Source organism: Crocodylus siamensis, chromosome 2 (assembly GCF_052110815.1).
Source record: "Crocodylus siamensis isolate JL-2025a chromosome 2, ASM5211081v1, whole genome shotgun sequence".
NCBI lineage: Eukaryota > Metazoa > Chordata > Crocodylia > Crocodylidae > Crocodylus > Crocodylus siamensis.
Window position 1 is genome coordinate 163,221,740 of NC_143396.1, and position 16,591 is coordinate 163,238,330.

Consider the following 16,591-nt stretch of genomic DNA (forward strand, 5'->3'; position numbering starts at 1 on the left):
GCAGGGGAAACACCACGTGTCTGGGTCCAGGAAGGCAGTTTGCTTTAAGTTCCCGGGGATAACTGCTCTCCCGGCGCGGTTCAGGATCCGCCGAGCTGTTGGGACTTAAAGCCCACTTGATGGAAATAGGAGACCTCTCCCTAGCTTGCTCTTGGAGCCATACCGCTGAGGGCAGGAGAAACTTGGGGGCATCCAAACCCCGAGCCTCCAGACTTGGGCCAGCACGTAGGATGCCCGCCAAAAGACATTGGAAATATGTGAAGCCCCTGGTGGGGGTGGAGGGCTCAGCCACAAGCACAGTCCTTACTGCATCTATCAAGGTTCCCTGTGCAGTGCAGGAGCTGGGGCCCAGTTACTCGAGCAGCATAGGCACAGGGCCCTTCACCTCATCTCATGAACTAATGAACCATGCTGGTGGTTCTCATTATCACCCAGTGCCTCCCCCCCATGGCATCCAGCTTGGATCCCACATGCCAAGGAGACAGGAGGTGAAGGTAAGGGTGGCCAAAATTTGGAATGGGCTTCCAAGGGAGCTGGTGTTCTCCCCAGCTTGGGGGTCTCTAAGAAGAGGCTGGACAGGCATCTGGCTCGGGTCATCTCACCCCAGCACTCTTTCCTGCCTAGGCAGGGGGTTGGACTCAATGATCTGTTGAGGTCCCTTCTGACCCTAGCATCTATGACTCTGTGAAGGTGGAGTAGTCTTTCCTTTAGGGCTGGGCTTGGGATGCAAAACAGATGCATGGGATGTTGCCCCACACTGGGGGTCACATGGGTTCCATCAGCTATGAGCTGGGAGTTGGGTAGAGTGAGGAACAAGGAGCCAGCATCCCAGAGGCCTGCCTTTTCCCCTCATTTAAACGTATGTGGACAGTGATGCTAGTCCCAAGGGGTGATACCTAGCAGGCCAGGGCTGGCTTTGGCTTGGAGAAGCCACTGAGTTGATCCAAGGAATGGGACCTGCCCCCTAGGCAGGTGGTTCAGCAGAGCACAGGCAGCCTGCACAGGGCTCCAGCTGCAGGGGATAGCAGCCAGGTGTGCCTCTTTCCCTAGGTCTACTGACCTACCAGAGCTGGCTTTGCCATACCTCCTGTTTTAGCCATGCCTGGCATAAGTTAGTGTCTGCCTGGGCCAGCTGAGGCCACCTGCATTGCGGGCCGTAATGGCTATTTCCACCTTTCTCAAGTACTGAAGTCCTGGAAAATGTGGGCATGGTGAGCTGCCCCATTAACTGGCTCCACCTGTGCTCCCAGTCATTCCTGAGCCCCCAAACCAGCAGCTTGCTGGGGCAGAAGTAGTATCTCCGGGTAGGGCCTTTGCTTATCAGGAGATACCTCATCCAGCATCACAGCAGCAGCCAAGGCTGCAAGTGACAATATTGTTACCAGCCAGTGACAGCACAGCCAGGCTGAAGACCAGGATTTTTGGGTGTCTTTGCCACTGCAGGAGTTTGGGTATGGATCACCTTGGTTGAGTTGCTACTGAACTACCAAAGTACCCATAGGAGAGACAGTGTCCCTCAGGTCAGGCCAGGAAAAGATGAACCTAACAACAACACTGTCATCAGGGCTCCCTTTCTGAAAAGCACTGAGCAAGCATAGATTCTTTCTGTGAGACAGCTCCAGGCACAGAGCAGCTTGCTAGCCAGAAGCATCCATCCTTGTGGTTCAACCAGTGTGTCCCCAACTACCCTCTGCCCCAGCCCCATAAAAACACAGCAACCCCAGTCTTTCCTGGCAGCAGCTTTATTGTGGATCTGTGGTTTAGGGGGGGCATCATGGCTTGTCCCTGCCATTGATGGACTGGTTGCGATGGGCAGGTGAGTCAAGGAAGGCGCGTAGGCGGGTCTGGGCGCTTACCCGCTCCATGTAGGCAGACAGAAGTGGGAAGGCATTGAGGCAGCCAGGTGCCAGCAACAGGTGAGCATGCAGCAGCTCTACCAGATTGTAGTCTGCAAAGGAAATCTGCAGGGAGGGCAGGGTCAGTACATAGGGCATCTTCTTAGGAGGAGCCAAGAGCAAAGAGACTAATGAACAGATGCCCCAATCTCTCTGATGGCGGTAGTAGGGAAGAACCTTGTCCCCCCCTCTTCCCAGAACTTACTTGGTCCCCCACGATGAAGGTCTGTCCTCCATGATTCTGGGACAGCAGCTTTTCAAAGGGGTGCAGCTGTGTTGGCAGTGCCTCCACATAGGCTGCTTTGCCATCATCCTACAGAATGGGGAGGGAGGAAGGTGTGGGGGAGGAGATGAGTCAGAGTTGGGGCTATCCCCAACCTGGGACCCCAAATCCACACCACAGGACCCCTACACATCTCCAGTGGCAGCATTCCATGATGGAGCCAGTCCCCCTGAACCCCCAGGCTCTGTCCCCTGACCCCTACATTGCACCAGGCCTCCTCTGCTCCCACCAATATAACCATGTGAAGGCTGCCTCCTGGGCCAGCTCACCAATCCACCATCTAGCTTGTCCCCTTCTCTCCACCCAGGGTGTCTACCCCCCCAGCTCACATAGGTTTCGAAGATCAGATGAATATATTTGCGGCGCAGGTCCTCTACACCATCATTTGCCATGTCCAGCAGCGTCGCCTCCTTCAAGTCCTTCCCATACAGCCCTGCACAGGGTACTGATGTCAGCCTTCCCACCTCCAAGCCAATACCCACCCTCCTTGCACTCTGTGCCTTCCAAATTGCCCCCCACTGCCAACTCCATCTCTGCTGCTCCAATGTGTACTCCCCTAAACTGCTTCCACTGTCCCCAGACTCAGTGCCCTCCCAAAACACTGCTCACTCCCTCAGACCCATCCCCCACACTGAGCTCTAACCCTGCCCCAATAGCCCTCCTTGGCCTACCAAATGTCCTGGCCAGGTGCCTCAGGATGGCATTAGACTGGTAGAGGGTCAAGTCTCCATCCTGGAACTTGGGCAACTGCCCAAACAACTATAAGGGAAAGAAGGCAGAGGTGGAAGGAGGTAGCCCCCAATGTAGGGGTGATGTGGGGTTTCTTGACCCACCAAGCACTGAACATCAGGATACATACAGAGCTAGGCACCTTCCCAGAGGCAATCCTAGGGTGAAACAGAGATGGGGGCAAATCAAGGGGGATAAGGTGCCATGGCACAGCATGCTTGTCAGGGCCAAGGGAGGACTTCTGCAGCTCCCCACATCCTGACCACAATGATAGGGGTTCAGGCCATTAGGCACATGAACAGGCTGCTCACATGGGACCACCCCAGGGGAGCAGGCTAGAGGGGGTGTTGTGTTCACCCATGGCTGAGTGGGGGCTCTGCTCTATCCCTTTTTTGACAGCTGTGCTGAGAGGGACACCGGGATTATGCATGTATGGGGGTCACTTACACAGGATTTCTTAAGCTCTCCCTTCTGCCACAGCTCTTGGGTCACCACATCCTCCTTCCACTGCTGTCCCTGGTCAGACAGCAGCATCCGTATGGCCTCAGCACGCCCTAGGGACAGACAGACATCACCTCATTCTGATGCCCCACACAGCCTTCCTAGGCAGAAAACCATACTATGAGCAAGCACAGGCTGCTCCCTCTGTGGGCAGATAAGGTTAGGGGTCAAAAGTGGGGGATGCTGGCAGGGCTGTGCAGGGGGCTGAGGTTGACCCAGGTTTGGGATGGTAGGTACTGGGGATCTGGACTAGGGGGACACCAGCAGGGCTTGGGGGAGCCCAGTGAGGTACAAGATCAGGAGTGGGTAATTATTTAGGCTGAAAGGCCATTTAGAGAGTTTTGTTGAGCTGTTAGATGCCAGGTTAGCACCCTATTCCACCCCTCAGTCTGCAACAGCTCACCGAAACTCCCTAAGTAGTAGATTACTAAACCAGTCCAGGGATCCTGGACAGTGTGGGTGGACAGGGTCTCCATGGAGACTGGCCTGAGACCCCTGCGGGCAAAGTGTGCTTAGCCAGGCAGATGGGATGGGGGCACACGTGGTTGGGGAGTGTCATCCAGGAGCAGGATGGGTGGGCCAGGCTCAGATTCTGGGGTGGTCTCAACATGGGGTTGGGGCCCAGGGCAGAACCGCAGTCTGCTCCCCACATGGCTCTGCATGGTCTCTGCCCCAGGATCCTAGCCCTGGCCCTGCCTGCTCTCAGATGCTGCCACGCCCCATCCACCTGTGGCTCCGTCCCATTTGCCTGCCTGGCATGTCCTGCCCGCAGGGGTCCTGGGCTGGTTTTCATGGAGACCCTGGTTACCTGCCTGTTCTGTCTGGTGCCCCTGGCAGTGGGTGCAGGGCTGACTGGCCTGAGTGCCCGGGAAATGGGGCGGGGTCCAGCAACGATGACCCTGGCAGCAGTAGCTGGAAGGAACTGCTGTTGCTGCTGGGGAGGGGAGTCCAGCTGCTGCACTGCCCCGGCTTTTCTGCATGCCTGGGGGCAGCAGAACCAACTGCACATCCATAGCTGCAGGTATCCCCCATGCCTGGGCTAGGCAGGGCTGAGGGACCTGCTGCATGCCAGATAAAATCCCTTGGAGGACTTGATCTGCCCTACGGGCTGTATTCTGCTCACCCCTGGGATAGCAGGATCTGCAAGTCATTGTTGAAGGATACTGGCAGGGCTATGGGGGAGAGGAGTCCAGGGTTTGGAAATCTATGGCTGTGGGTCAGGAGCAAGGGGCACCAGCAGATCTGAGTCAGGGGAATATATCCTCTTCGTATTTGGCTGTAGCCAGACTGCTCCAACACTTCCAGCATCCCCCAAGGGTCAGCCCCACCCGCCACTCCCCACACTCACCACGCAGAGGAAAGTAGGTGATGGTAAAAGGCCCTGGCACTAGAAAAGAACAGAGCCACATTAAATCAAGGGTCAAGCAACAGCCAGAGGGCCCCAGGGCCCACACCCCAACTGCATAGCTGCAATCCCAGGACCCAGGAATCTAGGCCCCAGCGCAACCGCAGTCTATCCACATCCCTCATCCCACCAGGAAAAGGTCTGTGCTGGCACAGACACCTCGTTTCCCTGCACTCACTTTCTCTGCCTCTTTGCAAAACAGAATCAAAGCAGCTGATGCTGGGATTATATGGAATTGAGAAAGTGCTGAGTCACCCTGGAGTCAGCACCTCCAGCTCCCCACCCCATTCTTAAAGGGGCAGACATTACCTGTTAGGATAGAGGGACCCCTACTTCTCACCTCATTCTTAAAGAAAAGATAGTGCCACTCCCCTAACACCTGGAAGAAATACCAACCCTTCTTCCTTTAAAGAGACCAGCACCATCCTTCAAGAGGTGTAAGCACTGATGGAGGATGTCAATTTCAGTGGTATCAGTAGAAATAAAAATACAGTCAAATGTACAATATCAGGTATCTTCTGTGGAGGACTTCTTGCTCCAGAAAGAAAGTGGAGGATATGACCATCTCTGTTGGACCTTGTTCTGACCAACAGGGAACAATTTGTAGAATGACAGCACCGTAGAAAAGTTGGTCTAGAAGAGGCCTCAGGATGTTATCTAATTCTACGTGCTGCTCAGGATCCCAACCATATCAGCCAGGTGTATGTCTAACCTACTCTTAAAACTGCATGAACAACTTTCTCATACAACTATGAGATATATTTCCCCCAAACACCCTGATTTGCTACAAGTAAAGTAGAAGAATGAAGGCACTGTCAATGTCCTGCTGTTGCAAGGGTAGGAAGTGGTTGTTAAAATACACTTGAGAAATCCAAGGCAGAGGGCCATGCCCCCTGCTACAAAGGAAGGCAGCACCACTTTCCCCTCCCCCATCTATGCTGGTCTGACCATGGGGTAAAATTCCTTCCTAATCCCAAAAGTAGCAATTGGTGCCCTGTGTGTAGGAAGATCAAGCCTGGAACCTCCAGATTTTTAGTCCCAGTAGGAGTATCGGCATACGTCCTTCAAAATTCCCAGTCTTGGCTGTAACAACCACCCAAAGGTTCTGAGGAAAGCAAAAAACAACCCCCCTGCCTGGACACGTAGCAACAGAAAGGGAAACTTTTGTTCCTGGCTCAGTGTAGCAGCGAGCAAAGCTTAAAAGCATGGGAAAAGCCAAACACCCATCCTTGGCTGAGAATGTGGAGGTGATCAGAAACTTGTGAAGAAGCGACTATGTTACAATAGAATTCATGATTGTAAGAAAGGGAGAATATGAGATGAGGAGAATTAAGACAATGGATTTTGAAAGGGCAGATTTAAACAGACTCAGAGAAATAGTATTGCTATAGATAGACAGATGGAAAGATGAGAGTCCAGGAGGTCTGGCAGCTTCTAAAGGACATGGTATTGGAAGTTCAACAAGGAGCTGTTCCAACAAGGTGGTGTGATGAGAAGAACAGCAGGAGACCAATGTGGACACATGAGGTGCTTCTTAACTACCTCAAAATCAAAAGAAAAGCATCCAGTCACTGGAAGGAAAGGTAAGTCATTAAGGATGTATGCCAAGCAGCCGCAGGAATTTGCAGGGACAAAATCAGGAAAGCAAAGGTGAAACATGAGATACAGCTAGCAAGGAATGTTAGAAACACGTTCTGTAAATATGTCAGACAGAACAAAGAAACCAAGGAAACTTTGGGTCCCCTGCTCAGTAGTAAGGATGTTCTATTAGTGGAAGACAAAAAGAAGGTAGAGCTCCTCAGTGACTACTTTGCCTCAGTCTTCACAGGTAAACAGTAACAAGACAGCTACCAAAATTGATTTTGACACAGAAAAGTACTGCAGATCACAACAGGTAAAGAGCATGTCAGAGAGTTTTTAGCAACCATGAATCAATTTAACTCAGCTGGATCTGATGAAATTTATCCCACGGTGCTAAGGGAAAAGATTGAAGACATCCTAGAGCCACTGGCAGTAATATTTGCAGTCACAGATGATAGGCAAGGTCCCAGAGAACTGGAAAAGGGCTAATTTAATGCCCATTTAATATATTTGGACCACATTCCTTTATCATGAATAAAACGGAGAAGTGTGGGCTGGATAGACTTATGGTTAGGGGAATACGTAATTGAATGAATAACCACAAGCAGGGTAACTATAAGTGAATTGTTGTCAGACTGGCAGGAGATTCCACAGGGGTCTGTTCTGGGTCTGGTGCCATTTAACATTTTTATTAATTTGGATGCTGCAATAGAAAGCTTTCTGATCTTACACTTGCAGATGATACAGAACTAGGATAGCCTGAAAGTATTTTGGTGGGCAGAAGTATTCAAAATTATCTGGACAGATTGGAGAATTGGGTACTAGGCAACAGAATGAAATTCAGTCAAGACCTTCAGTAAGGTGTTAGGTTGAGAGAAGAAAAAAAATGTATAAATGCAGATGATTGGTTTAAGCAGTGGTGTTGCTGAGAGGCATTAGAGAGTTTTAGTGGATTACAGAGTCAGCATAAGCCAACAATGTAGAATGACAGATTCATAGAAAAGTAGAGCTGGAAGGGACCTCAGGAGGTTATCTAGCCCAACACATTCCCTGAGGCAGGATCATCCCTATCCAAACCATCCCATATGAATACTTATCTAACTTATTAAAACTACAGAATCATGCCTGCTGCACAACCTAACCTGCCACTGGTAAAGCAGGGGGACACTGGTGATCAGTGTCCTGCTGCTGTGAGAGTTGTTAAAATGCACAAGAGAGATCTAGGGCAGAGGGCCATGCCCCTCACTACAGAGGAAAGCAAAACCCCCACAGGCCACACCAATCTGACCATGGGGTAGAATTCCTTCCTGACCCAAATGTGGTTGGTCAGTCTGATCCTGAGCAGAGAGGCAAGACTGTTTAGCTAGCAACCTCCAGGGTTTAGTCCCAGCAGGCACATTGGCACCCAGTCAATCCCTAGCCCTGGCTGCAGCACTTCTGAGAAAGGCAAAAAACAAAAACAAACAAAAAACCCTTTTGACAGGAAGTGAAAAAATTCCTTTGTGGCCCCTTGTGGCAACCAGTGAAGTCCAGAAAGATGAGAAATATAAAAAGTACAGCATAGACATATGTTTTCATGCTCCTAGATCATCCTGGTCAATGTTTATCCAGCCTCTTCTTGAACACCTCCAATGATGGAGATTTCACAGCTTCCCTACCATAGGCTCACTGTAGTAACGATGAATAAGTTGGAGTGATGTGATGCAGTCATTAAAAAGAAGCAAATGCAATTTGATGTGGAATTCACAGAAATATAGTATGGCAGAAGGCAGGGTAGTGTGGTGTCGTAAAGACTGATCTAAAGACTGACTCTATTCAGTGATGGTTGGGCCTCAACTAGAGTACTGTGTGTGATTCTGGGCTCTGCAATTTAAGAAGGATGGAGAGAAACTGGAGAGGATCCAGAAGGAAGCAACAAAGATGATACAGGGGTTGAAATGCATGCTGTGCAAGGAAAGATTGAGAACTAAATATGTCTGTAGAAAAGGTGAGTAAGAGGGAGAAGTTGTGGAATCTCCATCTTTGAAAGTTTTCAAGAGCAAGTTGGACAGACACTTGGCTGGGATGGTTTAGGCAGGGATGATCCTGCCTTGAGCAGCAGTCTGGACTAGATAACCTTGTGAGGTCCTTTCTAGCCCCACTTTCCTGTGATCCTTTGCAATCCTAGGCCTGGAAGTGGCAGAGGGTCCCATCCATCTTTGGCTGCTTCTGCAGCCACATACAGGGCTGTGTGGGTAGCACTAAATGCTGGGCTGGAGGAGAATCAGCTTTATTGTTAGGAGGGTACAAAACAATAGATTGGGATGTGGGGCTATAGGAGCTGGAAGTGCCATGGCACCAGGCAGCCCCAGAGCACCTGCAATGGGACCAGCTAACCTCTCACAATAATGTGGGGTCAGCAAGGAAAGCCAGCAGGGTGGATGTCCAGGCCATATCCAGATCCAGCCCTGGGCCCTAGTTTGGCTTCCTCAAGAGTATGTCTCAGTTTCAGTACTTCATGTTGGACCCTCATGTCAGCATCTGGGGCTTTCCCAGCAGCTCTGGAAGAGTTCAGATCTGGGAAGAACCTTTCTGCAGGGTGCAGTGCTCCTACAAGCACCTACAAGCCTCAGAGCACTGTCCTCTCTCTCTATATATACATATATATCGGTGTATGTGTAGGAAACAGAACTTGGAGAAGGGTGTCGAGTTAGAGAATAACAAGTGTGGCAGACATCCCCCAGTATCTCACCACCTCTTAGACAACGTCCTCCCTCCACACCATCTGTTGGACTTACACACACATGCATGCAGCTTTCACAGACCCCCACCCCCAATCTCCTTACAGGGTAATGCTGCCAAGGACTGTGGGATATTTCCAGTGGCAGCATGGTGGGGTATGCTTCCTCTGCACCTCATTCCTAGCCTGCTGATGCAGTGGTGTCAGCATGGATCAGCAGCTGCCAGAGCTGGACACTATTTTTTTCTAAACAGAGCAGCAGCGTTTGTCTGCCTGTCGATTCAGCAAGAAGGACAAATGTTGCTGCAGGGTAGGAGAAAAGACAGGGCTCTGTTACTGTTCCAGCCTTCCTGGCTTTTGCCTCCCAGCCTGCTATGCTAACCCAAGTAGGGACATGCCTAGCAGCCTCCTCCCCTACATGGGCTCCACTGCCCTCACTCAGATGCCCCAAATGCCAAGCCTCCCCATTGCTGTGCATAGCTCCTATGGAGTAATGCTCATATAGCTCAGGGGCAGTCTCCCACTTGCCCCAGCAGCAGTCACAAGCATAGCCCTCCTGTCACCCAAACGAGTGCTGGTCTGTTCCACTGGTCAATCTAGCCAAAAGGCCAAAAGCCAGAAATCCTGCAGTTCAGGGCTCCACTGTTGGCTCTCCATCACAGTCCATTGGCGTGCAGACTGGCCTGCATGCTTATTGGTGTTTAGACAAATATTTCTTCAGCAACCCAGGAGGAGGGGCAGTCAAGTGCCACATGGAGCCAAAGATGAGGTGCTTTGTCTGCACAAGTTTCTCCACTCACAGACCTCAGCGCATCCACATCGGCCACAGGACAGGTCTGTGAGAGGCCAACTGCAGGTCCAGCCCAGAGGCTGGGGATGGCCTTCATTCCCATGCTCAACCAGCTGGGTGCCCTGTGCCCAGACTGAATCTTGCAGCTGCAGGGGCAAGAAGTCTTTGCTCCCCTTGCCCAAGCCAATGCCAGCCCTCCTGCTTGTGGCCAACTGGGACCATAAGGATTAGTAAACAGCTCAGCAGAACATGCGTCAGCACCAGCCCTGTACTGGGGCCTGACTCATGATCTGGGACCTAAGGCTGCTCTCAGGAAGGCCTGGGGACTTGGTCTTGGAGCCTTGATCCTATTCTCACAGCACTAAACAAGGTGGTCCCAGGGGACTCAGCCAGAGACATGGAGCAACACGGTTCCCCCAGGGCCTGACTGCTGAGTCACTGCCCAGCCCACTGTGATGCCAGGGTGCTCTGGGCCAGCTGGCGCAGTCTCTCTGAAGCCTACCTTTTTGCAGCAGACCAGAGCAGGGACCCTCTTTCTCTACCAGCAGCTTCAAGGCTCAAGCAGGTTCAGTTGCTCTTCCACACAGGATGGCTGCAGGCTGTCTGAGGCCAGCTCTGCTCTGCAAAGTTCTGTTCGTGAAGGGTGTGACCCAGTTAGCCCCTTGCCCAGACAACTGTGTAGGGCCAGCACCCTACTTCCCTTGAAAGATCCAGCTCTGCTGGCACCAGCCTGCTTTGTTGGACTGAGTTAGGCTGGTGGTGGGGCAGTGTGGCTGTGCTAGTACAGGACTCTGATCACCACTGCATGGTGGCCATAATGCTACAGACGGGGAAGAAGAATCAAAAGCACAAATACCAGTGCAACGTAAGTGTGTTAGACTGACTGGGTGACAGCACTATGGAGAAGGACCTAAGAGCATTGGGACAAAGAGAAGTGCTGTGACACACAGGCCAAGGCTAAAAGATCAAAGGAGCAGAGGACTCTCTTTTGCAGATGAGTAATGTTTGGGTGCCTAGAGAGACTGGAGCAGGTATATACCAACTGCAGCCTGTCTAGACCACACCTGTGAGCATGCTCTAGAAAAGGGGTCAGCAACCCCCAGCACATGTGTCAAGCATGGCATGCAAGGCCATTTTGCTAGGTGTACCACTGCCAGCCTGGGCTCTAAGCAGCTGCTGCTGCCAGCCACAGAGCTCAGACTGCTTCCATCAGGCAGCTGGGAGACTGCAAGCCCTGCTGCAAGCAGATGGGGCTCCATGGGCTGGCTGCAGCTGGGAGGCTGCAAACAGCTGCTCCAGGCTCTGGCAGGTCAGCACTCTGGCACCTTCCAAGGTAGACATTGTGGTTTTTTTGGCAATCCACCCAATTAGTGCTGCCTACCTCTGCTCTAGACCCAGATGCATGCCAACGATGACACCCTAAGCAGCATCACTGGTGCATCCCCAGGATGGAGCCTGCTCACTGGTACAAATGGGTAGGATGTGGGTGGGATGGCCTTGTCCCAGTAGCGTAATGAGGGGTAGATGTGGGGCAGCAGTCCTGATCACCCTCTTAGAGGGGTCACAAGAATGGCAGCTGCTGCTGCCACAGTCAGCCCCAACCCTGCCACCATTGCCACCACAAGGGAAGAACAATTTCTGGCTCCTGTGGCCTTCAACTAGGCTGTGTCCACCAGGTCCTTCCTCTTTCTGAGTCCAACAGCTAGGCCCAGCTCACTAGGGTCTCCTTGTAACATGCTGGCTGATCACATGCAGGAAATCTTTGGTTTTCAGTCCACTAACCACATTTCAAGAATGAGGGGGCCACCTCAGAAATATCTTCTCTCCCCCTCAGGCTGCATTTGCTTCCATCGGCACCATGGCCCCTTGCACAGCAGTGCTTGTTCATCTACGTCTTGGTATATGTCACCACTCCTTTAAGCACACAGAACCAAAGATGTAGTAAGTATCTGAAGGATGCACCTGGGGCAGCCCCCTCTCCCCCTTTCCCTGTCCTTTTGGCTTCAGCATGAGGCAGTGTGGAGGAGCATGTGTTATGGAATGCAAGGGGTTCTGGGAATCCTAGTTTTGTAGTGTGGCAGTGAAGTTTGCTGCTGCCAGAGGGGGGTGTGGCTTTCATTCAACATTTTTGTTGCCAAAGCCCCTGTCAAAAGAACAAAGAAAAAAATGCTGATTTTGGTAGCAAAACATGGTGTCAGTTTTTTCCCCCAGTAGCAGCACACTCCACTGCTCCTTTACAAAACTAGGATTCCCAGAAAATCTTAACTCTACATGACACACACTGCTGTGTCAGCTGCTTCCTGCAGCCCTCTGTACAGGTAGAGTGTGTTGCAGGAGGTGCAGCATCCCCTCCCTGTCTTTCTGGTACTCTTTCCCTTAGGCAGTGCCTGGGGCACATGCTGTGTTTGCCTACCTCACGTTACACTGCTGTTCAGAACTTGCTCCTGTATACTTCAAGGGTCACCCCAGATGAAGTAGAATGGCCTGGCTGGACTGCTCCAAGCTCTCACTGCCAGCTTCATTCAGTTGGCCATGCTCCTTGGGCCCCAGCAGAGGACTGAGACCAGGAGCTGACCAGGAAAGTCAGGTTGAAGCAGAGCCCATTCTCCCTTGGACAGAGGTGGTGCTCAGACCACCTCTCAGTAGTGGTGATCACCATGGATCTGCTTTTTGCAGAGCTGATCTCCCAGGGTACCGCCCACTGACACTGCCTTTCCACGTTCTTGATATTAGGGTTGCTCCTGGCCCCGAGGCACAGATTGCTCAGAGTCCTCTGTCTCTCAGCTACTGTCCCTCCTTCCAAGGCTCCCAGTTTCTGGTTCCCACCCTTGGCTTGGAGAACTGGACCTTGATGGTAAATACCACAGCTCCAGCAGCTAGGCATTGAAACCCAGCTTCTGGGTTGGTCACATCCTGATTCCCCCAACAGTTGCTGCTGATGTGGGCCACTTGGGTAACCTTGCAGGCCAGTGCTCCCTGCTAGGCGAGACCCTCCTCCCCATGCTGACCTCTTAGGGCATGTGTAGATGGCTATGGGCATTAATGTGGTACACCTGAAAATTTTAACGCAGCTTTTATTTAGTGCGGCGCATTTGTGTTTGCACAACACGGCACTTATGTTTGCACGGCACGTTGTTTTTGAGCGAGTTAAGTCTCATGTGTCATTCTCCGCAGATTTCAGTAGGGGGAGTCAAATACCAATTTACCCCCTGTAATGTCTTTCCTAATGTATTACAGCAGGAGGCACATGTAAAGCAACCAGCCTCCCCAGTCCTTGCCTCTGGACTCACTGGACAGTCTGAACTTTCACTGGGAGTCTTCCCTGGGCACAGTCATGGTCACCCCAAAATCCTTGTCACTTGCACCTGCCTATGCTCAGTCAGTCTGGTCTCTTTCCATCAATATGCAATCCCAAAGACCCCATCTCAATCCCAAAGACAAGCCACATGAATTCTCACCTCCCATTCCTTTCCCTTCCCATCCCACCATGTTACAAATATATATTTTTTCTTTTATTTATTATAAGTGCTATGATAACTGCTATTATATCATAAAATGTTCAGGGTTTAGAGTAGCGGGTGGGTGGTGTTTGTTGCTGCCTAGTTGATTGGCGATTGCTGTCAATGGTGGTGGTGGTGGTGAGTTCTTCAGGTTTTTCCCCCTGTTGTTTGGGACTACATTTCCCAGCATTCCCAAGATCATTGATGTTCATACAGTTTCCAGTGGGGGCTCCCATGGGAACCCTCCTGTTCCCTGCCCAAGTTCCATTGTCAATCTGTTTGTGTAGTGCCACATACAGCTTTTGGAAGTGTGTTGTGAATTGATTTTGAAATGTTTATGTAATCTTTTTGAAAATGTGGGTTGCTGTTCGGCTTGGTCCCACACCTGCCTAGCCTGCCAAGAGGTATAGTTAATCTTCTCACCCAGGGTGGGGGAGGAAAGTGGAGGGCGCTGATTCAGATATAGGTGATGGTGTGTAATGCCTCCCTCCCCCAAACCACTGACAGTCTGGAAGCAGCAAATCTCTAGCCCAGTCCAGATTTCCTCCCCCTTCCCCTGACCGTCCTCCCCTCTGCCTCCCGTCCTTAACACCGCACGCCCCTGTGTACAGACACAGAGTTAAAGTGTAAATGAATTTATTTTAACATAGCCAAGAGAAAGAACACAACACTTCAAGGTGTTGTTGTCAGCAATCTATCCTGCCAGACAATCACGCACAAGGGCTGCCTGACCAGCCTCTCCTTGAGGATTTCTCCTTGGTCCCTGTGCTGCTTCCCGGACACATCTCTGTTGTCTGGCCACTGCCTGTCATGCTTCTTCTTCCCACTACTCCTTGCAAATCTCTCCACAGCTCTCACAGATATTGTGCAGCAAGCAGGCTGCCACTACAAAGGCCATGATATTTTCTTGCTCCATCTCGAGCCAGCACATAAGTGCCCTCCATCGTCCTTTCAGTCGGCCAAAGGCACATTCCACGGCTCAGATGGTAGTTAAAAACCAGCTTCTGTGGGTTGGTAATGTTCCCTCCATAAGGCTTCATGAGCCAGGGCTTTAGGGGGTAGGCAGTGTCCACTAATATAACTGGGAGAAACAGTGACACCACAGATCACTGTGTCCTCCATGCTGGGTACGTAGTGTCCTTTCTCCACGAGGCCAGGCAGAGGGGAGTTTCTGAACACGCACATATCATGAGTGCTGCTGGCCCACCTGGTATAAATGTTTGCGAAGCAGCCCTGGTGGTCCACCAGCATATCCTTTCCTATTTGTGAAAGCCATCCCCGTCCGCAGGGCACAGCACTGGGATATGAGTGCTGTCTAAAGCCCCCATGCAGTTTGGGAACCCCTTGGCACTGAAGCCATCTGTGACTTGCTGTGGATTCGCCAGGCAGATAATTCTGTTTGAAGCAATCTCCTTTAGCAGGTGACATACCTCATGAATTGCCAACCCGGCTGTGCAGGCAGCCACACTGAACTGGTTTGCAATGCAGCAGAGGCTGGATGGGCTGGCCAGTTTCATGATGGCCATTGCAATCCTCTTGTCTGGTGGGATGGGCCAGTGCATGTTAGTGTCCTGCCTTGTGATATGGGGCCCCAACATCTAGACAATATGATAGAACATCTCCCTTTTCATTCAGAACATCTCCAGCTACTGCTGGTTGTTCCAAGTTGTCAGTGCAATTTGCTCCCACCAGTCCGAGCTGCTGTCACGGGCCCACACCATGTGGATGCTGATCCTCCTCAGGTTTCTCAACAGTGCCCAGTCATCCTCCACTTCTTCACTTCCCTCTGGGTATTCCATGTCCTTTGGGTATCTGTATCTTCTTCTTTTTATTGTTATTATTCTTGCTGTTAAAGCCGTAACACATCTTGCCATTGAATAGTCTGTCATCATTCTTATCCATATCAAGTGGTGCAGCTGAGATGCCCAGGTAAGCAGCATTTGCAGAAGCAGTACTGCTTCCTCCTGCTCACCCATGTCCTCCATATTCTCCATGTTGGAGGACTCTTCACTGCATTGTTCTTCATTGGCACACATTTCATCTTCAGTCTCCAATTTGCCCCTCTCCATCAGCAGCAGTAGCTTCTCACCCATCTGCACCAAGTGTGGGGCAGGGACCATAGGATGTTGTGTGGCCTGGAGCTGTGCTTCTCCTCTCCACATGCTCTGTGCTTCCTCCTCCCTCCAGGGTGCTGGCTGCTGTCTGTTCCCCTGACACTTTCTCTGACTGACTTGATTTCTATGGTTGCTGCTGCTAGCTGCATAGTCCTGCTGCTGCTAGCTGCACTCTCCTATAGCTGTCACTAACTTCCAGTGTATGCTCTGCCTGTAGATTCTGCTGATGCTATTAAGTCCCTCCACCCCTTGTTGGCCCTGGCCTGTGTTCTCTACCAGGGTGCATCCTTAGATTCCTCAGTACTGGGGCTTTGGGTTGCCCCAAGCCTCCTCATTGGCTCCAGTGGCATGTGGACCCTGGCAGATACTGTACCCACTGTGGGGGATGCTCTTGTGGTGTAGTGGGCCCTGTCCTAAAGCTGGGGAGCCTTTCTTGGCTACTGAGATCCAGCCAGGAGACCTTGAGTCAAGGGCAGCTATGTCTGGCTGGCCTCCCCATGTAGGCCCCAGCCACCCCCAATAAGACCCTCATAGGACAGACAAGGCAGACCGAGACAACTCCAGTCACTTTCCTGCCCTGCCTGTGAACACAGAGAACGCGGTGATGGTAGCTAATTAGCCGAGTGTTTCTTTTTTCCAGCTGGAGCAGCATTGTCATAAGGGAAGCTCTCCATCCTGCTGTGTGCTGAACAGATCCTTGCCTGGACTGCTGGGTCCAGTATAGTGATGCAGTAACTATGCTGCTTATCACTGATGGATAGCATCTGTTGGGGAGGTGATGTGTGTGATGGCAGGATGGCAGGGCCAGCCACTGGCTGCCATACTTAGCTCTGGACACCTGCAAACCTGCATGGTCAGCAGGTATGTCCTGAGAGTACCCTCATGCTGATAGACTGTGAGGGTGTGACCCCTGGATTTCTCCTGGACTTCCAGCAACAGGTTGCAATTCCAGGATTGGCATAGACAAACTGCAGGCAGGACACAGGAACAGCCTCAGACAATGAACGGACAGGGTGTTCTGCCACAGCCATGGCCCTTGCTCTGGGGACAGCTCTGTTTACAGCCTTGGGGAAT

General features: G+C 51.5%; 1 protein-coding gene across 1 annotated transcript; it reads right to left on the reverse strand.

The window, feature by feature from the left end:
• Nucleotides 1-1,227: 1,227 nt before the first annotated feature.
• On the reverse strand, nt 1,228-5,057 carry GSTP1 (glutathione S-transferase pi 1). The gene is made up of 7 exons (XM_090034803.1): nt 4,992-5,057; nt 4,757-4,795; nt 3,355-3,461; nt 2,850-2,937; nt 2,508-2,611; nt 2,101-2,208; nt 1,228-1,961 (listed from the first exon to the last, which is right to left on the reverse strand). Coding segments are annotated over exons 1-7 (636 nt in total). The 5' UTR covers nt 4,993-5,057; the 3' UTR covers nt 1,228-1,772.
• Between the last annotated feature and the right edge of the window lie 11,534 nt (nt 5,058-16,591).